Source organism: Piliocolobus tephrosceles, chromosome 3 (genome assembly GCF_002776525.5).
Source record: "Piliocolobus tephrosceles isolate RC106 chromosome 3, ASM277652v3, whole genome shotgun sequence".
Classification (NCBI taxonomy): domain Eukaryota; kingdom Metazoa; phylum Chordata; class Mammalia; order Primates; family Cercopithecidae; genus Piliocolobus; species Piliocolobus tephrosceles.
Window position 1 is genome coordinate 112,442,655 of NC_045436.1, and position 27,673 is coordinate 112,470,327.

Below are 27,673 nucleotides of genomic sequence, written 5' to 3' on the forward strand. Positions count from 1 at the left end.
TCCATTAAGTCAGACTTTAAAGAGATTTGCAAAATGTGAAATTTTTTGACTTGAAAAATGTAGTTATTTTTCATAAAGCAATGTTATTTATGTTAACATGTAATAAGTTTATTATTTTAAATGAATTGATAAGTGAATATATTTAAAACTTGAAGTAATAATAATAGAAGTGGATTGAAGTTGCAACAAAAACCTATGGGAATGGCTACGGGAAGTACTTCATGTTTGTAGTAAGTATACCAACTAACCAAAAATGCCCCAAGCTGACATAGTCATAGTAAACACTTTGGGATGGTAGAGAGTTTTCCAACCATGTTCTACGTGTCTGTAAGCCATTAGTTATTCTTTAGTCCTAGAGATACACACACACAAGAGGAACCAACAGTAACCCAAGCTGTGTTCCATAAACCTTTTAAAAGGGCTTACATTTTTTTTTCCTTTTTTTTTTCTTTCTTTTTTTTTTTTTTTTTTTTGAGACAAAGTCTTGCTCTGTCACTCAGGCTAGTGGCGCAATCTCTGCTCACTGCAACCTTCGGGTTCAAGCAATTCTCATGCCTCACCCTTCTGAGTGGCTGGGAATACAGGCATGTGTCACCACGCCTGACTAATTTTTGTATTTTTAGTAGAGATGGGGTCTTGTCATGTTGGCCAGGCTGGTCTTGAACTCCTAGCTTCAACAGATCTGCCTGCCTCAGCCTCCCAAAGTGTTGGGATTATAGGCGTGAACCACTACACCCAACCAAGCGCTCACATTTCTTACAAAGGGTGGCTCACCATAAAATATCCAACTGCATTGAGGACCTAAGTTAAACTTGATTCATTCCATCTGCAGCCCAGGTCCAGTGGTGAGATTCTTTTCACCATAAACAAACCAATGTCCAGGGTCCTAAACACAAGATAGGTGACTAGAAGGGGAGTTTGGGTTTTCTCCACTGGGCAGTGGGAGACGACTGAAGAATTTGTCTACAAAAGACCTATCTAGAATGCCTTAGTTCTACTGTCCTTGGATTTGTAGTGTGGGCAAGTGTCAAGGGATTTGGCTCCAGTTCTGAGCCTATGGGTCTTAAGCAGGTCACTTACTCTCCTGGGTCTTGGCTTCTTTCTCTGTAAAATAAAAGGACTAAATGAGCTTGTTTCTTTGTAAGCCCTTCCTGCTCTAACACTCTATGAAATCTCCAGCAACAAAAACCTGAAGTGGTATTCACTTTGCCTCCCCAGCATCTGGTACAGGGATTGGTAGAGTGCTGAGGCTCGACATGAGTCACTGACCTTTAAATAGCGGACCAGTACCATGGCAAAGGCGGATAATTTTAAGAAGGAAAGAGGACAACAGGAAAAGGAATTAGGAAGAGTCAACACAGGACATCTGGGATGTTTTTATCCCAATTTCAACTGCTAGTGGGTAGAACTTACGAACACCACCAATACAAGAGGGGAGAGAAACCAATTCTTTAGGCTCAAATGAGGGGACAACATGTGAGTGATCAAAAGATTGCTGGAAAAGCATAGATCCAAAGCCAGAAGCAGTATTCAGGGGCTCAAATGAACCCTACTTCTTTAGAGACCACAAAATGCCTTGATTTATGAGGAGAGGTAAAAGTGAGGTCAAATCGCCAAAACTGTTAGTGATATGAATATAAAATGTTGGTGAAGTGTACTGAAATAGTACCAGGACCACCACTCTGGAAATAGTGGCTTAGTGCTGTACATCTTTAAAACTAGCTAACATTCAGAAGGTATTATTTATATGCCAGGCACTGGTCTAAGGTGCAATAAAAAATGCATTAAAGTGTACATCCTCACAGATGTGGAAACAAAGTCACAGAAACACAAAGAAATTCACCCAAGTTCTCAGAGCAAGTAAGTAACAGGGCCTGGATTCTAACCCGCTTTAACACTATGACATTATACCAGTGAATCACTTCAGAATATTTCCAAATAAATAGATTTTGGTTTCTGTGCTGTTTGCTTGATTTGTGTCATACAAAAAGCAGTAGACAACTTTTCACCAAAATGAAAGGTTATGTTGGGGATGGTCTGAGGAAATCCATGCGGAGCTGTGTGGAGAGCTGAACAGCTGATGAGGAGCCCTGGGAAAGGGCCCTCCTCTGGGCATCAGCGACTGAGCTGCCTCCCTCGTGCTGCGCTGCATGGCTGCTCCACACACACGTATGCTGTATCATGCACACACACACTGCAAGCCACAGCCAGTTCCCTTGCACCCCAGTGACAGGTGGGTTTCTCTGGACCTGACTGACTGGAGGGATGCTGTGGAACAAGGCTTGGGCTGAGAAAGAGGCAGACCCCTCTATCACCCTGGCAGGCAGCAGCAAAGCGAGCGTAGAAGCAGGGATCCCAGGAGAGATGGAGCTTTGACTTTTTTGTTTCCCCTCCACGGGGTTTGAGTGATAAAGCCCTGCAGAAACTTTAAGAGCAACTGACTCTCCCATGGCATGCCTAACAGATACTTGATTTAAAGCATAACAGGCCCCATCACTGACTTCAACTACTCACCACTTGGTTTCTTCTCATCTACTTTTTATTTTAAAAAATGTGTAACAATCGCATTTGGGCACCTGTGAGATAAGAAAAAATTGACTTCAATCCTGGTACCATTTACTTGCCAGTTGTGGACTTTGGGAGAGTTAATTAGCCTTTCTGAGCCTGTTTGCTTATCTGTAAAATGGCATAATTATGGCATCTACTCGTAAGTCTGCTGACAGAATAAGATCATGTATATGAAGTGCTTAGACACAGTGCCTAGCAGAATTATTAGCCCAGTATTATTATTAGCCCAGTATTATTACTTATTACTGTTTTGACGAGACCTTTAATCTATAAATCAGAAAATAACCTAAGTAAAAGGAGTATTAAAATGGGATATCTCCCCAAAACAGCAAACATTAACAACCTTAGTTAACGACCCTATCACTAACTTAAGGGCTCCCTTGCTTGTTTTTCATCTAGCTCAGTTTGTACTCAACTGCTAATTACAAGTTAGGTGTTAATTATCTCATAAACATTTCTTCAAATCACAGAGCATTAATTGCCTGCCCCAACTGAAAAGGCTGGATTCCTGAGCGCTCTTCCTTTTCATGCCTTGGGTTCCAAGCTGTTTGCTTTCTTTGAGTTGCTTCTAATGTGTTAGTTCAGGACCTGTCCCACTGGGTGAATGAACTGTGTTTCTTAACAGCTGCTATGTTCTTGACCCCTCTAAAGCAAAAGACAAAACAGTAGTTAAATGTAATTAAGTGAATTTCATTGAAGAGTGATCTAGATTTCTAAAACAACACACCAAAAGTACAAACCGAAGAGAAAAGATGGCATAGAACTTCTGTATAACAAAACACCAAAAACAAAACTATAGATACATGACTGGCTAGGAGAAGATATTTGCACATACAATAAAGGATGAACCTCAACAAGATAAATAGCTCAACTGGCGGGCCGGGAGTGGGGCGGGGGGCGAGGGGGCAGAGTGGAGGAAGGTAAGGATGTGAATAGGTTATTTGCAGAGAAATAAACATAAACGGCCAATAACCATATAAAAAGATGTCCAACTTCACTAAGTCATGGTAGTTGGGGATCGTAACAACCTGGAGCTTGCAGTATCCTGTGGACCCACTGGCCAACTTTAGTGAACAATTACTTTTTTAAAAAATAGCTTACATCCTCATATTTTAAAAGGTTTGTTTTCAAGAAGACTATGCAGAGCTGTACACAGCAGCTGTGACAACCATTTGGCATTTTATACCTAGACCTTCACCATGTTCCTTAAAGATGAACAGTGTATCAATGAATAGCTCCAAAAAAGTTGTTTTTATTTTAAAGTGGTTTCCTTTTTCCTGCTTTCTCAAGTGAATAATACCCTTCTAAGAAGCTCATACAGTCTTGGCATCTTCATAAATGTTGTGCTTAAGACAAGATTCAAAGGTTACAATTAAAAAGTACTTATCTAAAACAGCCTCCTCAATATTCTGATCACAACAGGCAGAAAGATTTAAATATTACAAATTAGTGTTTCCTTTCACCAGTATACACTGCAGACATAGCTGTATGAAGTCCATGTGCTATTCTTAAATTTAGTACTCAAATCTCAATATTTTAGGTGATAGGCTAAAAAAAAAAACCTCTCCATAACTAATATAAAAAATAAAGCAGCATGAAATAGCGTGATAAACATTGGCTGGGAGTCAGAAGTAAAGACTCCAGCTCTGCCACGTTTTAGGGGAATGACTTTGGGGCAAGTCATTTCTGAGTCTCTATCTTTACTTGTAAAATGCATATAATATTAACATCTCATAGGTTATATATACTAATATATCATAGGGGTTTTTTTGTTTGTTTGTTTGTTTTGAGACGGAGTCTCGCTCTGTCGCCCAGGCTGGAGTGCAGTGGCCTGATCTCGGCTCACCGCAAGCTCCGCCTCCCGGGTTCACGCCATTCTCCTGCCTCAGCCTCCCGAGTAGCTGAGACTACAGGCGCCTGCCACCTCGCCCAGCTAGTTTTGTTTTGTTTTGGTTTGGTTTTTTTGTATTTTTTAGTAGAGACGGGGTTTCACCGTGTTAGCCAGGATGGTCTCGATCTCCTGACCTCGTGATCCGCCCGTCTCGGCCTCCCAAAGTGCTGGGATGATTACAGGCTTGAGCCACCGCGCGCGGCCTATATCATAGGTTTTTAATGGTTTCAACTGATTGGAACTATATTGAAACTATGAAGCACCTTGTATAGTCTTTCCCACATTAAACAATTCCATAGTAGAAAATATTTAAAATGTTATTCTCTATTAATTCAACGTCAATTCTGCTCTTTATGTATGTTTATATAAGATATACATATATATATCCTATATAAACTTTGAAAATGTAAATACTTATTGTTCCAATGAATCCTGTTTCCCCACTTCCACAGGACAAAGGTATCTAATGAATAATCACCTCTCACATTATTTCTAGAACTTTCATCAAACATGTTGGTGGTTTTCCGGAAGCTAATAAGCAATGAAATGAAAATACTGAAAGACACCCACTAATTTCCATACAAAACAGCTTCAGGAGTCAATCCTAACATAATTTCAATTACTAAGAAAAGCCCAGGGGAAGGCTCTGAATACAGTTTCAAAGAGAAATACCTGTATCATTAGCTAAGGCTGCCTCATCAGTCACTGTAGTATTTTTTGATTGATAGGAGTAAATTATATTACACTCTGTCCAATTCAACTAGTATGGTCTGAGCAATCCAGGGCTGAGAAAAACTGGACTGGGACTAGAAAACAGGTGAAATGAAAATTAAAATCTTAAGTCAATTCATTTCATGTCTTTATTTCTCAGTCCTTCAAAGCTTCGTGTTGTCAGACACTCAATCACTAAATACTGATAACTTTAAGAATTCCTGGAGAAAATTTAGGAGATTGTTAAATTGTTTATTCTGCAATCTCCTTTTAGGATGTTTTGCCACAGTAATGTTTTCTAAGTCACTCTACATAGCAAGAGACCTGAGCCTGTAACCGCACAATTACTTTTGAAGCATTTACTGAATAACTCCTTTGTGCTAGCCACTACTTTATGCTGTGTTTAAGATACAAAAATTAATAAGGCGTGAAAACTATTATGGTACAACACGGTATCTGCTGATTACAGAAGCCTAAGATAAATGGGAATTCAGAAAACTAGTCCTCCTAACTCTGCCTGGTTGAGAGTCCTGAAGCATAAGCAGGTAGAGAGACTGGAAACAGGCCAAAGAGAAAGGCATTTAGGTGAAATGCAGAAGCAGAGGTAAGCAGAGGGGACACACACAGGGCCCAGCAGGTAGCCTAATGGAGACTGCAGGAAGAGAGGCATGAAGTCTCCGAAGGGCATGCATGTCATGCTGGGAGTTGAGCCGTTATTTATTCTAAAGGGAACAGAAGTATGGAATGGCATTTTTGCAGAAATAGGAGAGAAAAAATAGATTTAGTCTCTCCAATACCTTTTTCTTTTGGAAACCCCAAGAAAAGGGCCCTTTAGTCCTACAGTTCATACGAAAGTATTATGAAATGCTTTTTAAGAACTGGAGTAAAGCATCTGAATTTTTAACTAATAGTCAGAAAAGGGCTAGAAATGTCAGAAGTGAATTTTTAACTAACCCTCTGGTTTAAAGTAGTAGAGAAAAAAACCCATTACTACGTTGCTATTTGTGATGGCTCCTTGGTTGTGTTTATTCAGCTGTGATACACTCTAAACTTTATGAACCATGAAGTCGGTAGAGTTTACCCTACTCCTATCAACTGGATTGTGTGTGAACTTCTCTTTTCTAATTTCTTAAGAAAAATTTGCATGGATACATTTATTAATTCCCTTGATGCCCAAAGTCAAAGATTTATTTTATTTGGTTAGGGGCCTGAAATATGATTCAGAGTTCCCAACATTTTCTCAAATTTCGCTGTAACTTTCAAAGTGAAGTTCAAATGTCTCATATTTTGTACTTATTTTTGTCATCTCCAAAATGCTAAAATGCCACTTCTTTCAAAAATTGGTTTGGCCAAACAAATATTCAGTGGATTCGATTTAGAAAACCAGCAGAAGAGGTCTAAAGTTCAATACTGCTCTCTGTAGGCTCATTCACCCTGTCTCCCAAATCAGAATTAGGATATGATTATAACAAGGCAATGTTTTCAAGAGTCCCAGATCCTCAATGCAAGTTGTAATATACTAAGAACTACATATGAAACTATTGTGCTCATGACCAAGACTAAGCATGAAAAGCACTCCTGCTGCCAACTTGCTTCTGTTGGCCTGAAAAATTAGAGACAAATCCAGCATCTGACTTTAGCTAGGGAGTCTTTTCTTCAAGGCAGGAAGACTGTGTTTCAAGCCAAACATAACATGTGGGAAGAAGACTATTCCCCATGTATACATGGAACCTTTAACTTCCAACTCCGCAATTCTCAATAAAAATGCTCCAGCATAACAGTGTTTGAGCAGAATAAATTGAGAGGAGTGGAGTGTTCAACGACCATGTAAAATGCCACGGATTTCTTTAAGAATAGGAAGATACATCGATACTCCTAATTACCATTTTGGTCAAGCCACCATCTTGAATCACATGAAGCTACTATTTTTGTAGTTGAGAAATGGCTGAATATCAACTTTTGTGTGGTTCAACCCACTGCTAGGACATTCTGTAAAATCAAGAGCAATTTTACCACATCTTTTTCTTCTACTGTTAATGATGTTACTGGCTTTTTGCTTCTTAAAAAGGTTATGAAAGAGTAGGCTTCTGAAGAGTCTCAAAACTCATAACAAAAACAACAGAAATTTTATCAATAAAAATGTTCCAATAATTAGAAAGACAGGCTAAATCAACCTTTTAGAAAGATGTTTTCTAAATAGTCTGCTTACAAAACATCTGCCTTTTTTGTTTTTCTAAGACTCTAATTGTCACTAATAGTTCCTAGAAAATGCATTTTTGTATAGGCAGGAAGATCAAAAAGAAGGGAGGATGCTGGGTTTCAGCTGTAGAGGGATTAACAGGAAATTTAAGCCTCAACTTAAGTCCTTAGGCCTCAATAAGGATTAATGGGAAATGTAAGCCTCAATTCCCCAGGCCTCAGTTTCCTCATCTTAAAGGAAGGTCCTTGATTAGGTGACCTTTGAAGGCCCTTCTGGCTCTAGCACTAATAATTTATTGGAATTTGGTAACAGACTTTATTCTACCTATATCCACTTGCATTTTATATCGTCCCACTGCCAAATTCATAAATAATTTCATGGCCTATAGGAAGAGCCATTAACTGTCATTGGAACTCAACCAAAAACAGAAAATCCAACCCCAGTCACTATATATAGCACCCGTTTTTGCGGAGCCACATTTGCTTGGCTACCACACACTCTAGAATCCCTCCCAGTCCCTCAGCTGTGGGCCTGCTCACACCATACATCAACTTCTGGTTCTCCAAATTTGCTCTTATGGCCAGGCCTGTATTGGAGACATTCTGTTATAGAAACAATTCAAAAATGTTGATGTTATCCTCAACCAATCTATACACTTTAATATCAGAGTTCAAGTACTTGCTTCACTTGTATTTTAAAAGCGGGCACATTTTCCGCACACACAAAAAGCTTATACTGTTCAAATGTTAAATCATTCTAAAAGGCATACCAGAAAAAAAAAAAAAAAAAACTATTAATGGTCTCTTTATTCAAATACAAGAAAAACAAATAAATTTATTTCCAATGGAAATCCGATTGCAAATTGGCAGACTCAACCTACAAATGTGTTTATGTGACCCACACAGTATTTTTAAAACATTTAGTTGCCAACATTATCAGATGTGGAAATTTCACATCAAGTTCCAAATATCCATCTTCCTTTGAAAAACTGAAGACTATAGCACCAGCAGGCCCCCATTTCCTAGTCAGAGCCAAGAGGTGGCATGTGTTTTTCCAGCAGTTTAACTGAAGAATGTGGGTTGCCTTTTTGGTACTTTTTCTCCTTCAAATAAATGAGCTAAATAATGGAGCTCATTCATAGATGGCTTACACATTTGCCTCCCTTACTATCATCTTACCATGCCATCAATAATTCAAAACAGAACCTAACTGAAGCTTACCAAAACTGTGTATAACCCATTGCCCATTAACTAAAGAGAAAGTTAGATAAATTTCTATTCTTGTTAATGTTATAGCTACATCAGGTTAAGCACTTTTTTTTTTCTTTTCTTTTTTGTGATGGAGTCTCACTCTGTCACCCAGGCTGCAGTAAAGTGGCATGATCTTGGCTCATTGAAACCTCTGCCTCCTGGACTCAAGCAATTCTCATGCCTCAGCCTCCCAAGTAGCTGGGATTACAGATGTGAGCCACCATGCCTGGCTAATTTTTGTATTTTTAGTAGAGACGAGGTTTTGCCATGTTGGCCAGGCTGGTCTCAAAATCCTGACCTCAAGTGATCTGCCCACCTTGGCCTCCCAAAGTGCTGGGATTACAGGCCAGGTTAAGCACTTTTCTAACTACAATAAAGCATAAGCATTAATTGAGATCTAGACTACATAATTTTTTTTGAGCCAGGGGCTCCCTCTGTCTCCAAGGCTGGAGTACAGTGGCACAATCTCGGCTCACTGCAGCCTGAAACTCCCAGACTCAATCGATCCCCCCACCTCAGCCACCGAAGTAGCTGGGACAACAGGTGAGCGCCACCACCACCCCAGCTAATTCTTCTATTTTTTCTGTAAAAATGGGGTTTTGCCATGTTGCCCAGGCTGGTCTCAATCTCCTGGGCTCAAGCGATCTATCTGCCTCAGCCTCCCAAAATGCTGGGAATTACAGGTGTGAGCCATCATGTTTGGCTGATTACATGAATTTTTAATTTTCTTTTTCAAGATGTATTATTGTTAGATTTAAATTCGGTCTATTAGAAAATCACAGGAAAATCTCTAAACTTTATACATTGAAAAAAAAAGTCAGCTATACTCATCTTGTGGCCTCTTTGCTGAAAATAGTTGCTATATTTGCCTAATCAGGTCATAGTCATTATACAAGCCTTAATAGTTTCCTGTCTGTATCCTGCATAAAAAGCACAGGGTAACTGATTTGACCAAATATCTTCCTAAATCTTCTTCTTAGCCCTACTATAGATTCAATTGTCTCTTGTCAAGTGGAGATAAGACTCATTTTATAAGACAATTATTTGCAAAACTAGCATAAATCTTGGGTTGTGGTAACATTACAATGTAGGGTGCCATCCAACTACTTACTCTCTCCACTCACCATGGAATAAAGCAAACTGGACTAAACTGCAACACAGATGATGAGATGAAACACAGACTTTCCCTCTCTCCCAGGAACATAGTTAACACAGCCAAATGGAACACAAAGGGCAGACTCTGCTGGAGACAAAACCATGTAAAAGAAATGGCAGCCTCTCATAGCTGAAAGCTTGCAGTTGTTCATCAGAAAGTTGGTGAAAACTTCAATATAGTTCTTTTTCTAAAGCACATTATCTTTTCCCATCAATAGACAGCTGAGCCAAGCCCTGAGAGCATTTCTGATGATACAAGATCCTTTTACCATCACAAAACCATTCCTTTTAAATCCTAACATCCCGTGTACAGGGGTTCCAAATTTAGAATATACATATTCTGCACTCTGCCATGAGACAAAATCACTATTAGCTCCTAAATTAAACTATAAAAGCACAGCAACAATTCTTGCTTTATGTTGTGAGGAAAACTGCACTTTTAAATATCATTGGTGCAAGCATTATTTCCTTCAATTTGTCTGTTCATATGACTAAAATGTGCTTGCTACACAAGTTTCTTTTAGAAATAGAAAACAAGTATTTCCTATAATAAATTATATATAATATGTATTATATAGGCAATAATATATAATATTATATCACCAGTAATAGGCATAAATTCTAAGCCCAAAAGACAAAATTTGATAAATGACTCCTTTTTTTTTTTGAGATGGAGTCTCACTCTGTTGCCCAGGCTGGAGTGCAATGGTGTGATCTCAGCTCACTGCAGCCTCTGCCTCCCAGGTTCAAACGATTCTCCATCCTCAGCCTCCCAAGTAGCCCAGACTACAGGCACACACCACCACGCCCGGCTAATTTTTGTATTTTTAGTAGAGATGGGGTTTCGCCATGTCGGCCAAGCTGGTCTTGAACTCCTGACCTCAGGTGATCCGCCTGCCTTGGCCTCCCAAAGTGCTGAGATTACAAGTGTGAGCCACCACGCTTGGCCTGATAAATGACTCTTTTACACTATTAATGATGAAAACACTTATCTCTAACAAGAGTATCTACAATGCCAAGCAAGCAGACTTAGGCATATCTCTGCTCTCAAAGAGGTCATAAGAATCTGTCATTCTAAAAGCTAGGTAGGAATGACACAGCAATGCCAAGTTTTAACTCAGTGAATCAGTTGTTATGGCAAGTGTGGTAAATGACAGGAAGCACTGGGCCACTTGATATGAGCTCAAATCAAGCTACTTCTCTCGGGAGCTAAGCTTTCTGAGGAGACTAAACTAAAATGATCCTCAGCTTTCTTTTGACCTTTGAAACATCCCATGACTCTACAGCACTGCTGGCATCCAATAAAGCTCAATGATAAATACTGCACAGAAATAATGTTTAAGTGTTTTAAATTATGCATAAACCCAAAGTTCAAGATAAGCGCAGGTAAGTGAGGCCTGGCACAGTAACTTCCATCTGAGTTCCAGCTTGGCTTTTTGATGATGATGATGGTGATGAAATAGCTCATGCACACAAAGTATCACATCTGTATACTCATGACCTATCTTTGTCAAACCGTAACGTTTACCATCCATATACTTCATCTTTTCTTTTTAAATCACAGATACGTTTGAAGATCTTCAAGTATCTCTCCTTGATGCCTTTCACTGCCCCTCTTTCCCCAGGTCACCAGCTTGGCTCTTAAAACAAGATCAGACAGTGCCTGATATTCGCTTCAAAATAATTTGGGGAGAGGTGAGGGAAGAGGTTAGAGAGGGGAGCGAGGAAGCTAGAGAGAATGGTAAATAGACCATACAAGATTGGCCATGAATTTAAAGGGGAGGGGGAGATGCAAAAAAAAAAAAAAAGACTGGCCAAGAATTGATGACTGGGCTAGGTGATGGGACAGAAGGGTTCATTATACCATTCTCTCTACTCTTGTATATGTTTGGAATTTTATTAAAGTTTTTCTCAGAAAAAAACAGAAAGATCAGACAATAAATACTTCTAGACTACATTCCTAAGCTGCACTATACAGTATGGTAGCCACTTGCCACATGCGGCTGTTTCAGTGTAAATTGGCTGGCCACGGTGGCTCACGCCTGTAATCCCAGCACTTTGGGAGGCCGGGGCAGACGGATCATGAGATCAGGAGATTGAGACCATTCTGGCTAACATGGTGAAACCCCGTCTCTACTAAAAATACAAAAAAATTAGCCGGTCATGGTGGCAGATGCCTGTAGTCCCAGTTACTCTGGAGGCTGAGGCAGGAGAATGGCATGAACCCGGGAGGCGGAGCTTGCAGTGAGCAGAGATTGCGCCACTGCACTCCAGCCTGGGAAAGAGAGTAAGACTCCATAGCACAAAAAAAAAAAAAAAAGTGTAAATTAATTAAAATTACACAAAATAAAATTTTAGTTGTACAGCTATTCGAGTCACATTTCGAGTGTTTAGAAGCCATATTTGACTAGTGTGGTGGCAACTATGCAATAGTGGAACATTTTCCATCATCATGAAAGTTCCAACTGACAGCAGTGTTCTCCAGCCTAGGGTGGTATCTCCACATGGTAGAAGAAGGTGCAAACAACAGTCAGAAGACTTGGCCTTAAGATCATCACTGTTTACCTTGGGCAAGTCTGAGTCCTGATCCATCAAAAAGGAGGTGAAGGTGTTGGGTCAAGAATAATATTCAACCAACCCACCTCACAAAGTTGTTGTGAAGATCAACTTTTACCCACTGAAATGTAATCACAGGAAAAATATGTGGAATTGCACAATTTCAATTAGGAAACCACTGCAGTGTGTGCAATGGGTTTAGTGGCAAAGCCAATATGCAAGTGAAAACATTCCAAAAGTATATTTAAGGACCAAAAAAACCCTGAAATGACTCTAGTTTAAGAAATCACACATTTCAACTTCAAATTTGTTAAGTGTTCTCCTCCCACTCCCTTTATTGGAATAGAAAAACAACTTTCTACTTGCTTTTTTAACACATAATTTTTTTCATGGTTGGAATTAAAAATTAAATCGAATTGCTAATGTAAGATTAGCAAAGGATAGCTGGAATGCACCACTTGGGTCAAAAAGCCAAGTCACTTGAATGAATGCAAAAACCCAGGAACTAAGAGGTCTCAGCTTTTTTTTTACATATAATGAGAGAATTTATCCTTTCCAGACAGATTGAGTACATCTTTGAGTTATCCATTATCTCATGTGGGGTGTATGAGTGTGTGTTTGTGTGTGTGTGTGACTGTGTGTGTACCTTAAAGAAATACATTAAAAGATCACTAAAATAACTTTGCCTTTCCAAAATGAGATTATTTTGCTTCCAAAATCATATTTCCCCTTATTCTGGACTAACATAAGAGAAACTGATTAAACAGGCAGTATTTCCAATGTCCTTTTATCTCTAAAGCTGGTATCAGAAAACAAACAAACACAAAAAAACTGATAATCAGTTACGTCAGGGTATAAAAGGAATTAAATATAGGTAATGCCAAGTGAGACACGTATACCTCAACCCAGAACAAACCAGTAATTCTCAGCCTTTTTTCCCATTTCCCCATGTGGGATAATTCCATACACACAATGATCCTCAACCAGGGGTTACATGTGTTAGAATACGGAAATGTTTTGTTAACTCAAGTCCCTTAAGCTAAGACTATTAGAAGCAGGTGTTGGACATTTTGCCTTGATTGAGATTTTTAAAACGCTAGTTATAGTCAAAACATTTAAATTCACCTTAAAACATCTAAACATACATTCATTCACAATTTTTTGACAAAAGGCCAAGGCTTTTTCATCATAATAGGTCAAAGGAATTTCAATAAGGGTGTCTTTCCAGCACCAACCCACAGGCATCATCTATAATTTCCAGTTTGTTTATTTAATGTGGAGACAGAATTTAAAAGTGTTTTCAATGCAATCCAAATGCAGGCTCTTTTTAGATTCTTACCATTTTCGTCTCCAACTTTTTGTAATTATCTTATGTATATTTAATTCACAGCAGTTTTATTTCAGCAAAATTTTTACCTTTACTAAAACTTTCCAAAGCATCTCATTTAGAAGCAATTCAATTTTTGCACTTATAGTTCACAGATTCACAAAACATTAAATTAAATTAGGCGATGATGATGATTATAACTAGTGTAAGTAGGTTTGAAAACAAACAACTGACCTAGTAAGCATGCAACTCTGTTGGCAGGTGCAGAAATGCATGTGCAGCTCTAAAATAGAACACAAACAGTTCCCACTTACAATGGTTCAACTTATGATTCTGACTTTCCAATGGTACAAAAGTGATACGCATTCAGTAAAAACCATACTTCAAATGCCTATACAACCATTCTATTTTTCACTTTCCATACAGTATTTGGTAAATTACCTGAGATAGTCAACACTTTGTTATAAAACAGGCTTGTGTTAGATGATTTTGCACAACCGTAGGCTAATGTAAGTGTTCTAAGCACATTTAAGGTATGCTAGGCTAAGCTCTGATGTTCAGTAGGCGAGGTGTATTAAATGTGTTTTAAACTTAGATATTTTCAATATAATGTGGTTATCAGGACATAACCCCACTGTAAGCTAAGGAGCATCTGTACTAGTCTACAAGTCAAAAGCATGTGGAATGCTATGGGCAAGCAGAATGTTTTGTAGTGGAAATAGAGGGCACGAATTAATCTGTCAGTGAGCCTGAAGACATTCCATCCAGATTCTAATAAAACTTCCCAATTCCCTTTGGTGTGCTCTTTTTATCCTTGCCTTAAACTAAAACAATAAATTTCAAAAGATAGCCTCGGAAGAAAAAAAGCTGGAGGTCACCTTTCAAGGGTCCTCGAATTACATTATAAAAGGGAAAGAGAAGGGAAAGAAAATGGGCCTTATTATTTCCGAATTTCCGAGTGCTAAGCCAAGTTCCTCATGTTTACTAAAAAAAAGTGTTGTGCTGAATACTAGTTAAAAGAGCCTGACAAGATCCTCCCAGTCATGGAGGTTGAGCATTATTTGAGTCTCAGCCTTTTCTCCCCAGTTACACTGTACACTTTCCAACAACATGGAGCACAGGACAAGAAACACAGAAGGTCCTCAATATCCGACTGGTTGATGCTACACAATCATAAATGACTTAAGACAGGAGGTGGGAATGACAAAACACATCCTGGTAATTCCCCCCTGAATTCCAATCTTATTCCAAAATTTTGAACCTCAGTGACAAAGAGATCCATTTTCCAAAGACAAATTTTGGTTCTGATTTGGTTTGGTGGGAGAGTAGAAGGATATGGTTTTGACATCATCACTCATGCATGGTGTTGGCTGGGCTCAATATTTGTTCACTTAATGAATAGGAACTAGGAAAAGCCACTGAGGAATAAAAGCATAAGTTCTTCAAGAAAGAGGAGATGTAGAAATATTCAGCAGTATCCCCAACTCTCCAATATCCCTATATAAATCTCCATTACATAAAGTCAATGAGAGTCTTCATTGCCCCCAGCTTTGACTGGGTTACAAAATCCAATTTAGACTTGGTCCTCTTCACATAGCTTAAATGTCAGCTTTGGAGCAGCAGCTAGTGGCAGCAAATTAATTATTAGTGACTTTGATACCTGAGACCTCATCTTATCTGCCTTAAGTTCATAAATTACCTTGGAATTTTAGTTTCGAAGGAGCAAACTTGATTATCAACAACTAAAAGACTTCTTTAGAGGGCTCAGAGAGAAAACTGTGCTTCAACTTCAGACAATCCAACATTCCCTAGTGGTTAAGAAGTTGACTAAGGATTAGAAAAGGGTTTGAAAACAAAGAGGCATGTAACAATCAATCAAATTATTCTATCAGGCCAAAGTACTAGTCTTAGACTACCTAACCACGGGGTAAGTCAAACCAAACACCTCAAAGAATGAGAGCAAAGGTGACAAATGTGAGGAGAATCTAAAAATGAATCAGCTTGGTTTACGTAGTTTCCGTGACATTCTCAGAAACTGCCTCTGAGAATGGCTTGCACAAAGTGCAGTGATCATTTGAACAATTCTCTTAAAAACTCTTGGGGCACATTTAAAAACAAGTAAAAGAGTACAGTTAGATTGTTGGAAACACAAAGAATAAATGCTTGAGGTGATGGACAGCCCACTTACCCTGATGTGATTATTACACATTGCATGCCTGCATCAAAATACCAAATGTAACCCATAAATATATATACCTACTACGTGCCCACAAAAATAAAAAATTTAAAATAAAGTAAAATAAACATTCTTAGGGAAATATTACATTAATCCCCATCCTTAAAACTGTTCAATATTAGCTAATTAAAGTTGTTTCTTATGACCCCATTTTTCCAATCTATGCAGACAGTATAAGCCCAAAACTTTCTGATTTTTTTTTTCAAAACAGTTTTAAGCTTTGTCCTAAGTCCATAGTTCATGTATCAAAACCATAATTTCCCCCATTCACTCTGTATCCAGGTCCTAGAATATAAAAGTGCAATTGACTTGAAATGGGTAAATTAAACCCATTACAGAACAAAGTAGGCACTACAGATTCAAAAGCAAGCAGTGCCACCCTGAGAGATTATGAGTTCCATCCCAAAGAATCAGAAATGAAAATTATAGAAAAGTCTAGGTGATACAACACAAATTTTTTTTCTGAGTCTAGTTTTTTAATCTGGTCAGGTGCTAGTGGCTCACAACTGTAACCTCAGCATTTTGGGAGGCCTAGACGGGAGGATCACTTGAGGCCAGGGCTTTGAGACAAACCTGGGCAACATAGCAAGACCCTGTATCCATTAAAAATAATAATAATTTTTTTAAAACTTGTCTTGTCCAAGCTCGGTCCTGTGCTTTGGATCCGTTTTCATCAGTCCTTACAGCTGCTCGTCAGACCCCAGCAGCCAAGAATGGTGAAACAGATCAAGAGCAAGGCTGCTTTTCAGGAAGCCTTGGACACCACAGGCAATAAACTTGTAGTTGATTTCTCAGACACATGATGTGGGCCTTGCAAAATGATCAAGTCTTTCTTTCATTCCCTCTCTGAAAAGTATTCCAGCGTGGTATTCCTTGAAGTAGATGTGGGTGACTGTCAGGATGTTGCTTCAGAGTGTGAAGTCAAATGCATGCCAACATTCCAGTTTTTTAAGAAGGGACAAAAGGTGGGTGAATTTTCTGGGGCCAATAAGGAAAAGCTTGAAGCCACCGTTAATGAATTAGTCTAATCATGTTTTCTGAGAATATAACCAGCCATTGACTACTTAAAACTTGTATTTTTTTTAATTTATAAAAAATATAAAATATGAAGATTATAAACCTACTTGCCATCTGGGTGACAATAAAACATTAATTATAACAACAACAACAAAAACCTCATCTTACAAATAGTAGTGAAAACCTGGTAAAAAGTCAGTTTGTTCTGAGCATTTTTTAAAACATCCAAAGTAGCTTAGTATATTACAAAATTAACATTCATATTCCCTTATTTGTATGAGGAAATGAAGAGCCCCACACTAGTAAAAAAGGTGTTTTCATCTAGGTTTCCCCAAAATGCAAGGACTTGAGACAGGGACTTGCATGCATGTGAGTCCTGGGAAATGACCCAGGGGAACAGAATGCGGGACAGGGAAAAGTGAAACACGGGAAGAGGGAAGGCCACCATAAGGGGACTGTAGAGCTAATCACCCCTGAGGGCTGAGGCTGGGGCCCAGAGGGGAACTTCTAAGGAGCCAGGTCAATTGAGGAGCCATGTAGATTCACCATCTCAAGGGGGTTGCCCCCGGGAAGGCAGCTCCTTTGGATGTCCAGATGTGCACACAGGTCAGAATAGCTAAGCAGAACCCAAGTGGCAATGGCAGAGAAGCCTGGGGCAGAAAGTGGAGTTGTGAGGTCTACGCCTACCAGGGGTTGACACAGCAACAGCCAGGCAAGCATACGTCTTAGCCAACATGTCTTACCCAATTTATCTGAAGGGTGAATTTTCACTTATTGAGTCAAATGTTTATTGGTGGGAGGTACAGGACATATAGTCCTTTCTCTTAAGTCTGGCTATATAGACTAAGAATACAAGACTGTGGCCAAGGGCTAGCAGAACATATTGCTCATGGTAGGTAATAAGGTTTTTTGTTTCGTTTTTTATGTTCACAATTACATTTGATAGTTACTTTTTCTTAAAAGGTAACTTAAGGAAAGGTGGGGTGGGGACTCCTGATCACTATGTGGATGACACGTAAGTGTTGTCAGCAATTCAAATAAATAAAAATCACCAAAATGTTGGTGATTCGTGGGTGGAGGCTTCATGGAGGGTATGTTTGATCTGTGCCTCTAAGGTGCGATCTGATTAGAAAATGGGAAGCCTGTGTGGTTCAGGTGTGCAAGAGAAGGGGCAATTGCTCAGTTCCCACTGGGGTGGGGTGGGGTGGCAGTTCTGGTTTGAGCCCAGTCTTCAGTATAAAGCCATTATTATTTCAGCACCATTTTCCTGAGATAACTTTTATTGAGGATGAATGTTGAGGCAGCAGTGTAAGCACTATGTGTGTACTAACTGGTTTAATCTGTAACTCTTTGAGGGAAGCACTGTTACTGTTTTACAGATGAGGGAAGTAACTTGCCTAAGGACACAAAGCTTGTTAAATGGTAAAACTGATACTCTAGAACCGGAGCAATCTGGCTCCAGAGCCCACATTCTTCACCCGAATGCTATACGCTATGGCCTATCAGTAGAGAGAAAAACAGAGCAAGGGAAAGAAGGGTGCCATCTGATTCATCTGCATTTAGGGACAGATGGCTGGGAAAGGTCCAAAGGGCCGAGGTCCCAAGAGAAATCATTCTGTCAAGCAGCTGGAAGTCCTAATGGCCTCAGAACCATGTCCCAGAGAGTACAGTTCCACAGCTGAGGCCACCAGAGAGCAGCACAGAAGGCCTTTCAGAAGGTTACCACCTATCACTTACTTGATGGTGACGTCCCTGGAAGCTCACCACCAGTGAGTACGAGAATTCACACTTTGCCTTCAATTCACTGTGGCTGCCTAACTCTTATCTCTCTCTGTCTCTCTGTTTCTCTCTCTCTCTCTCTCACACACACACACACACACACACACACACACCCCATTCTACTATGCCCAGCCAGAATCAGAGCAGGCCAAAGAGAGGGAGAAAAATCCTTACAGACAGGGATACAATTTTAAAAATAAATACTCGGCTTCATAGTAGATTCCTTGACTAGGAATCTAGCCAACTGTTATTACTCAAAATATTCACTGCCCTCCCTAGAGGGGGATTTACTTCCCCAGCCGATGACCCTCAAGCCTGGCCAAATGTCTTTCAGAGCCACTCTTTACAGGAGGATTCTCTATCCTCATCCTTTTGAATTTAGGAATGACCATTTAATTTGGCCGATACAATCTGCATGGAAGTAACCCATCTAAGAGCTTGAGAAGCCAGCTCCTGAGAAGCCAGGGTTCAGCATGTCTCTTTGTCCTCTGCCACCAGGCTGGCAATGCCCAGATAGAGGATACTCCCTCAGCCTGGGTCCTGGAGGTAATGCAGCATGCAGCAGACCTCCAAGGGTGGAACAGACAAGAAAGCTGCATGAGAAATAAATGCTTTCCATGTAAGCCACCAAAACATGGGGCCAATTCGTCACCGCAAGGTAGTTTAGCTTAACTGACTGAATCAGATGGGAGATGTGTATACACGTTGGTCTAAGAGCCTTTGGTTCCAAAGCCTAGCTCTCCCACAGATTCGCTGTAGCAGATTAGCTGACAACTTCTTCCTGCCTCATTTTCCTTCTCTATATTACTTCTCAGGTATTTTGTGAGTATAAAGTGAGATAATTGTGTCGACAGTAATTTGAATTGAATAAATTTTAAAATAAAGATGCTGAACAAGCTTCCTGTGCACAGTTGTTTTTGGTCAAGCCTTTTGCCCCCCAACAGCATGTAAGAGTAAATTTAATGAGTACCTTAACGAGATTCACAAAATTTTATACTGGTATGAAGACAGTACTCAAAGAGCTGAGATGAATGAAAACAGCATGAAGTCTTAAGGAAACCCTGGCTTTTAACAGACTTTTCTCCTGTTTTCATAAAGTCCAATGAGTTTTTAATTTCCTTTTTGGAGAATACTGATTGCCACTTGAAGTCCAAGGTGGAAGGAGTCCTACCATCTTCCCCCCAGCCCCACCACACTCTTCAGGACTCAGTTGCTTAGGTCTAAGAAAATAGTAACTTCTGAATCCTGAGGAAAGGCTCAATGCACAAAACTGGGCAGAGGAAGATCTAGCACTGTCGTTGTCATATGTTGTCACTCCTTCTCTGTGTCCTCCATCAGTCTTCGTTTCCTCTATTCTTTAAAGGTTCAATTTGGGCATGAAAGGAATCAACTCCCCTGATCTTTTCTCATCTCTCCTACTGAATCCTGAAGAATTAGTAGTCTGCAGATTTTCTTTGTCTTCCTTCAACCAATTTCAAGGATCTGAGATATCTTAAGTTGTGGGCAAAGGGTGGATGGAATATGAAGCATTTAAAGAGTTGCACAGTAAATACATGCCTATAAAGATTGCACCGCACAATTGAGTCTCTTCCCACCTACTCAGCCTCTTGTCTGTCCACTCTCCCTACCCAACCCTAATGCTGACGTTCCGGCTACATTGGATTTCTTTAAGAGTCTCTCCCTCACTTCCAGAGTTTGGCAGATGCTGTTTCCTGGGCTTGGAACACTTCCACAACCACCTCCCCATCTCCCTTTCCTTGCTAAATCCTATTGCTTACTCAGCCTATAGAGAGATTTCATGAGAGCAGCAAAGATTGCACTCAAGTACTCACCAACATAATTTCAGCACCTGCATATAGAAGGTACACAAGAAACGTCTGATAAAACAGGTGGGTTGGACAGCCAAGAATGAGTACTGATGTGTTAGGGTGTTGGGGATTATTTTGTTTTTCAGTTTCTAACCTATCTATATTATTGTGCCTCAACTTCTATAAGAGAGAGAAAAAAAACCAATTCTTCCCAAAGGAACGTTACTTATCAAAAACAAGTAGGTAAATTTTAATGTTGTGCTATGTATTTTTTCATTTCCTTTTTGTACAATAAAAATGCAAAAAAAAAAAAAAAAGAGAAAGAAAGAAAAGAAAGAAAAGAAAAAAGAAATCACACACAGATAAGAACAAACAAAGCTCCTACTTGTCAGATACCAAAAATGGTCCTTTTGGAATATGGTCTCTTTTCTACCTCTCCACCTCAGCCTGCCCCTCTCTCAATGTTTCACACTCCATCCCACCCAGTTACAGTTCAGCAGGTGGGCAAAATGTGTCCACAAAACTGGACTTCCTGTGCCATTTGGCTTGAGCGATGTGCTCACACGCACTGGCGTCAATCCTAAAAAGAGGTGGCTCTAGTGCCTTGGCTTTGTCATATCAGGGAACAGACTTCTGATTTCTATCTCAGGCCAAGCCTGGAACAATGTGAATTTTATTTTAGATCACCCAGCAAATTCCTTTTAGAAGTCTGTCTCTATCACCTTAGCCCAAGTATTGTTTTTATGTTCAACAGCAGCTGCATTGATGGGCTGCCAGCAGGCATGAGTGGGTCAGGGGAAGTATTGTTTAGTTGGGAGTTTTCTGTCAATCCAGACTTTTTAAAAGGGGGTGGGGGAGGGTATCAATTATATTGTAAAGTAGATCTCCTTGGGAAAAAGGATAGAAGCTTTAGATGTGTTGGGTTTCATTTAAATAATGGTTCAGCTTTGCTGACCCCATTTGAGACAGGTCTAGCTAAGACTATGAAAGATGGATCCCAATAAAATGATAAAATCCAAGAGCAGCATCTATCCCCAACCAAGTTTAGAGCCCTATAAAGAGAAACACAGGCACAGAAAACTCTGTCGCCTGTGCCACAGTCTAAATCCGATGATCATGATCAGTGTGGCATCATCATTGGGTAGAGTATAAACACTTGGTCTTTTGGCAATCAATCAAGTAGGCCATCCAAATCAAGGAAACAGCAGAGTCCCACAATCATTTGTTCCTTTCACAGACATAGGATAGCCCATGCCCAAACACTAAGCCTCCACTTCCTTTATTCTAAGATTATTCAAATGGTCACATAGGACTCATTCAGGCACACAGTTTGGTTTCTAGGTAGCAGTTTATACAAGATGGCTTATATTTGCTCAAAAAAGTGATGAAATAGACTAACCACCTAAGAGCTACTATATCAGGATAGTGGGATATGGGCAGTTTTGTTCTTTTAATCAATTCCTTGGGTTTCCTTTTCACTGTAATGTAGACACATCATTTTTAAAGAATATAATTTAAAAGATAAAATTAATCTATAGCTTTCAAAAGATTTTAAAAGGAGAGATTATTGTATCTCAGACACTTCTTGCATTCCTTAATAACTGCTTTAGAGCCTCAGTGTGTATAATTTATATCACTGACTAAAAAATTCTGATTTTTGAAAACTGACCTGAGATGACAGCCCCTTTACTATTTAGGTGGCCCTCCCCTGGACCTTTCTTGGCTCCATTCATGTTTCTCCAGGCACACCGACCACAGCCATCCATCTGGGGCCACATTTTCAAGTCATAAAAATGGCAGTTTTATAACAAGGGAAAATAACATTTTATTGGCAGTACTCCTCCCCTTCCCACACTCCCTGCACTTGAAGAGGGACCTCGTCTTTAGGAATTGCCTATAATTATCCTCAGACAGATATGATCCTTCACTGAATCATATTTGCTGAGTCAGCAATAGGCATATAATTCCTTTTCTCCCTAAATGATTTTACACATTTACACTGAAGTCTGTCACTTGAATACACCAAATCTCTCAAACAATAAAGTTCCTGGTAAGAAGAAAATTTCTTGTCCACTGCTATATCCCCAACACCTAGAGCAGTACCTGACATATAGCAGGTGCTTAATAAATGGTGTTAAATGAGCAAATAGAAACTTGGTTTTCCATTTCCTTATATGCTCAACAGATAAAAGAGCAGTTAAGTGCATTTCTTGAAGGATATCATAGGGAAATATCCACCACCAGCAAAGTTTAAACATACTTTTTGTTAGGGATAAAGTAAGAAATATTTCTGCACTGGGGAGCAGGCTAACCCAAGTGACCTCTAAAGTTCCTTTCAACTCCTACAATCTATAAACTGATGAACACTACAGCTTAAGAGAGTCGATCAGCTACAGAAAGCCTGATTCTCAAGTAGAGTGAATTGCCATGTCTGTTTAAAATAAAGATAATAGCTGCCCCAGGACTTGGACGCAAAAATGCTAATTCATCCAAAATGCAGACACATCCCTTGGGGGTAAAATGTTCTTGCTAATCTTCAGTTATACCAGGCAAACAGCAGATGTGCTTCAGGGTCTTCTTAGGGCTAAGCCCAAAAACCATCACTGGGGAAATGGAGAAGCTAGGGATCAAAATTAAAACTGAAATAAACAGTATCACACTAAATTGAAGCTTTTGTTTTGCAGTTAATAACAAATCCACCTAAACTTAACTGAATTTAGACTTGAGGTTTGAATGGTTTGTAACAGAATATAACCATTTCATAAGATAGAAAATAGTGTATTTGACATGTAAGCATTTTTGTCCACTAAAATGTCTTATTTACCTGGGATATCACACTCAGATGTTCTCATTCAAGAATACTGAAAATTCAGGGTAAGTTATTCAGATTACATTTTGCTTCAGGGGAGAGGTAGTTATCGGGAAAGGAGATAGGCTCCTGTTGTCCTAAATAACTTTTTTAAAAATCTAATTAAAGAAATAACTAGGGAAACTCCATTCACACATAAATCAACTTTGGAGTGGTTCTTTTCCCTCAGTGCACCCTTCCTTTCTTTTGGTGAAATCACAGACTAGATAAGGAAATGGGAGGACCAGAGAACTCTTAACTTTAAAGATGCAGTGTAGATTCCATGGAGCTATGTCTGAAGAATCTTCCCCATTCACTGACTTTGTTTTAAAGCCATAACTGCAGAGACCACACTTAAGACAGTAACCCAATGAACAAAGTGAAAGGCTTCAACAATTCTCTGTGAAATGTGATCATACATTTTCTGTAGACTTTGTAACTTTATAATCAATTCCTAATCACCCATAGGTTAGGTTTCCGAAAGAAAAGTCTTCTATCTTTAGGTTGTAATTTAATTCCAGTGACAACAGGGAGTGCACAGAAAGTCACTTCCTCTGTGCACATATACTTAAAAAAATCTCCTCTATTATCTGAAGAGGGAGGTGTAACATAAGAATTCTGTGGGATTAAGCTCACATATGGCTGGCCGACTTGGTGTTGGATATGATTATGGCCACACAACTAAACCTTAAATCCACATACTGTTTCTATTTAACTGACATATATGAACTAATTTATAGAAAATGTGCAGCTAATTATTTCTTCCACCTCCTCCATCGCTCAAGAATGCACCAGCAATAATAGGTGTTACTGAAAAAGACATACACCCCCACTGAATATTTGCATTCCTAAACGCTTACCAATTTCTCTAAAGCAGATATTGTTATTTTAGTTCTCTGAATCTATGCCTTGCTAATAGGTATAATGCGGGCAGGGGGAAGAGTAATTTAACCAGATAAATTTGACCTCTATAGACCTCAATTTTCTCACCAAAAAATAAAACGACTAGCCCAGAGACTATGCAAATTCCCTCGGTAACAATAATCTACGTGTGACCACTAATTATCAAGAGCACAATTTATGTGCAAAAGAAGACCAGAATTCTTAAAAGAGCCATGTCATTAAATCGTAGAGTTGAAAAGGCCTAAAAGACAGTTATGATTCGATATGACCACTGTTGTCTTCTGACTGCAGAAAACGTCTTTGAAAGCACCGCTGGCAGCCGAACCACCAAACCGAATTAGAATCCGCAAAGGGACCCATGAACTTCTCGCGAGGGGGTAGGATGCAAAAGGCGCGCGTATCTGGGGAGGAGTTAGGCGGGGAGAGGGGGAAGAGCCGGGAGCCTGAGAGCACAGCCTTGCATTTCTGGGATTTCCGAGCTTCCAGTATCTCAGTAAGTCTTTCGTCCGTAACTACAAAATCTCCCGAGCCACCACCTGCAGCTGCACAGCTGTGGGAAAGGGAAGAAGAGAAAGGGAAGAGGAGGTGATAGACGGGGAAGGACCTCGCCCGAGGCCCCCGCAAAGCCAGTAAGGCGAGTGGACTATGAACATCGACAAGAAAAGGGGAAAGGGAAAACAGGAGAACTCCGCCTTTCCCACCCAGCTCCGCTCCTTCCAATAAAAAGGAAAGGCCGCCGCCGCCCCTTCCTCCGCCTTTCACTTGGGGATGCGGAGCGGCCACTGAACCGCACCCTCGGAGTCCCGCTCCCCTCCGGCCCGGCCCTGGGGCGCGGACCGAGTCTTGCACCCCAGTAGGCGCGGCGCCTTGGCCCACACACTCGGGGCAAAGGTATCTCCTCCTTCCTACTCTCCTCCCTCCCGCCGTGGGGCACTCGATTCTTCACGCACCCGCCCGCCCTTCCTCTTCCTCGCGTCCCAGCCTCCTCGGCCCGCCGCCCCCGGCCTTTCAGCCGAAGAACATTGCAGTCCTTCCACCCACACCACAAGGGAGCCTCCAGAAAACTTTGTGTGTGTTATCTGGGGCTTTGTCCACATCCTGGGCAGGGCTCGCTCACCCGGGTGGATTCCCGAGGGTGTCAGGGATCTCACAATGCGCTGGGGAGGCCACCACGGAAATCCCACCCCTCTGACCCGCTTCTACAGCCGTACCACACGCAGCGCTTCAGCTCGCAATTCCCACGCCCTGAGCGCCCCCTCGGCGCGGGGGAGACGGGAGGAAAGCCCCGAACTCGGCGCCCTTCTGGCTGTCACGAGGGAAGAGGTGCGCCACGAGAGGAAGGCGGCTGAGACACGACGCGCCTCAAAGAATCATTTTAAAGGGAACAGGAGAGGGGTCCTTTTTCTTTCGCATCCCCAGAAGAGGGGCGCGACGAGGCGATCCACTGTTGCATCACGTAACTAAGCCCCTGGGCTCCTCACCCCGACCCCAGACACGCGCCCAAATTCGTGCACACACCCACAGCCGCCGCTGCGGGGCCGAGTCCCCGCCCGGCTTCCCTGTGGTCCCCACCACAACCGCCCCAGAGCAGAGACCACCCGGCGCCCGAGGAGCAGCAGGCGAGGCCCCAGCACTCACAGACGGTCTCCCCACGGCCACGGCCATCGCAGCTGCGGCACCAGCTCCGGCTGCGCCCGGGTGCTCTCCGCCGACTCCGGCTACTGCTAGTGCTCCAGCTCCGGCTCGCCTCCCTCGCGTCTCCCTCGCGGCTGCGCTCTGCTCGCCGGAGTCCCGCTCGCAGCCAGCGGCATCTGCTCCCCCCACGCCGCCGCCCCTCCCGCTTTATTAGAGCAACATGGCCACCCGCCTGGAAGGGACCATTCGCTTCCCCAGGAAGGGGTGTGAGCCTGCGCGCCGGGCCGCGGTGGTGGGCGGGAGGATGGTGGGCGGGCTCCGAGTCCCGCTCCGCTGGCCCTGGCCGCAGGGTTCGCCCCTCCGCCCCAAAACGACCCTCTCCGCTGCCATGAGATGCCCCCAGCCTGTGCGCTGGCCGCCACTCCCCGCTCCATCAGGTGCCGGAATCCGAGTAAAAGCCTGGGCGCGAGCTCCTAGCCCCGGGGCCGCCACGCGCCCCACGAAGCCGGCAGCTCCAGTGGCCGCCGGGAGAAGGAAGGGCGGCCGGGGAAAGACGGGTCGCAGGGACAACACCTGGCGGAAAGTTAGCCCCGGACTAGCACGCCCCACCCGGAGAAGCCGGACTGGAAGGGGCTGCGGGCCACCAGGAGGAGCGGTGGGCGACCGAAGTGCGGCTGGGCGGGACTCCACGTCTCCTCACTGGAAGAATTGCCCCTCCTCAAGTCTTCTCTTCCCACGTGGGGGCCTTCCAGGCCGCACTCGGTCGCCCACCGCTCCCCCTGAGAAGGGAGACTAAAAGACAGACATCTGGAAGCTGTCACTGTGGCGCGCGGGCGGACAGGGGATTCCATTGGAGAGGAAGAGGCCGTAGTAGTCGCTGCTGCCTGAGGCCGACCCAACCGCCGCCTGCTTGGGAGGAAGAAAAAAAACGCCCCCGCTGAAGAATTAAGGCAGCCATTGGTTGCTCTAGAGCGTAGGGACCGAGGCCTCCCCTGGGTGTCACCGGAGCGGTCACACGTGGGGGATCAGCCGACTTCGATCGCTGGCGACAGACCCAGAGACCCGGAGACGTGCGCGCTGGGGCTGCGGCTGGAGGGCGCGGCGACAGCACCAAGCGGGTGGCTCGAGTGGGTGCGACTGTAGGCGCGTGGGACTGGGAACTCCTCCCGCGTGGGGAAGATTTTTTTCCCAGCAGATGTTGGAGTGTTATTGCCTGTCTGAGGGGCCGGCAGAATGGCGAGGTCCCGGTGCGTCTGGGGCAGCGAGGTGTGTCAGATAAGCTGTGGATCCCCTCGGCCCCTCGTGGGCCGGAAAGGGGGCCCACGACAACAAGGCGATTGAGGACAGTGACGGACAGAGCGGGGAACCAGTTGGGTGGAAGCACAGGGAAAGTGGTGAGGAGGGAAGGGCTGTGATCGGCCCTCGGGACGACGCCCCCAGGGACAGCCTGGCCTCCTGAATTAGGCAAAAGACAAACCGTCTCTAGACTGGGGCGCCTCAGAGTCTGACCTGAGTCTTCAAACACCCAGGTTCCCGGGGGACTTGAGTCTCCCTGTCCCGCTGGCCTTGCCTCGGGTGGGCCTCAAGACTCCCGACGACCCCGCAGCCTGGGCTAAGGGTCAGTCGTCTCCGGGAGCGGGTCTGGCTGCCGCGGAACTGATACTGGTTTGCGCCGGTAGGTAGGCGAGGGGCTCAGTCACGCCGTCTGAATTCCACTGGCAGGACAGCTGTGGAACCGCCAGAGAAAAGTCCGGCCATGTAAGAAACGTGAGGGGCGGCGCCGACACAG

The 27,673-nt window shown here is 42.3% G+C and overlaps 1 protein-coding gene and 1 pseudogene across 1 annotated transcript in view; one reads left to right on the forward strand and one right to left on the reverse strand.

The window, feature by feature from the left end:
• SEPTIN11 (septin 11) overlaps positions 1 to 26,084 on the reverse strand; it is a 90,784-nt gene extending 64,700 nt beyond the window's left edge. Inside the window, exon 1 of the mRNA XM_023222507.1 lies at positions 25,888 to 26,084. Coding sequence (XP_023078275.1) covers positions 25,888 to 25,914 — 27 coding nt within the window. The 5' untranslated portion in view covers positions 25,915 to 26,084. The remainder of the gene's footprint in view (positions 1 to 25,887) is intronic.
• LOC111549341 lies at positions 16,608 to 16,922 on the forward strand (annotated as a pseudogene).
• Positions 26,085 to 27,673: the final 1,589 nt, after the last annotated feature.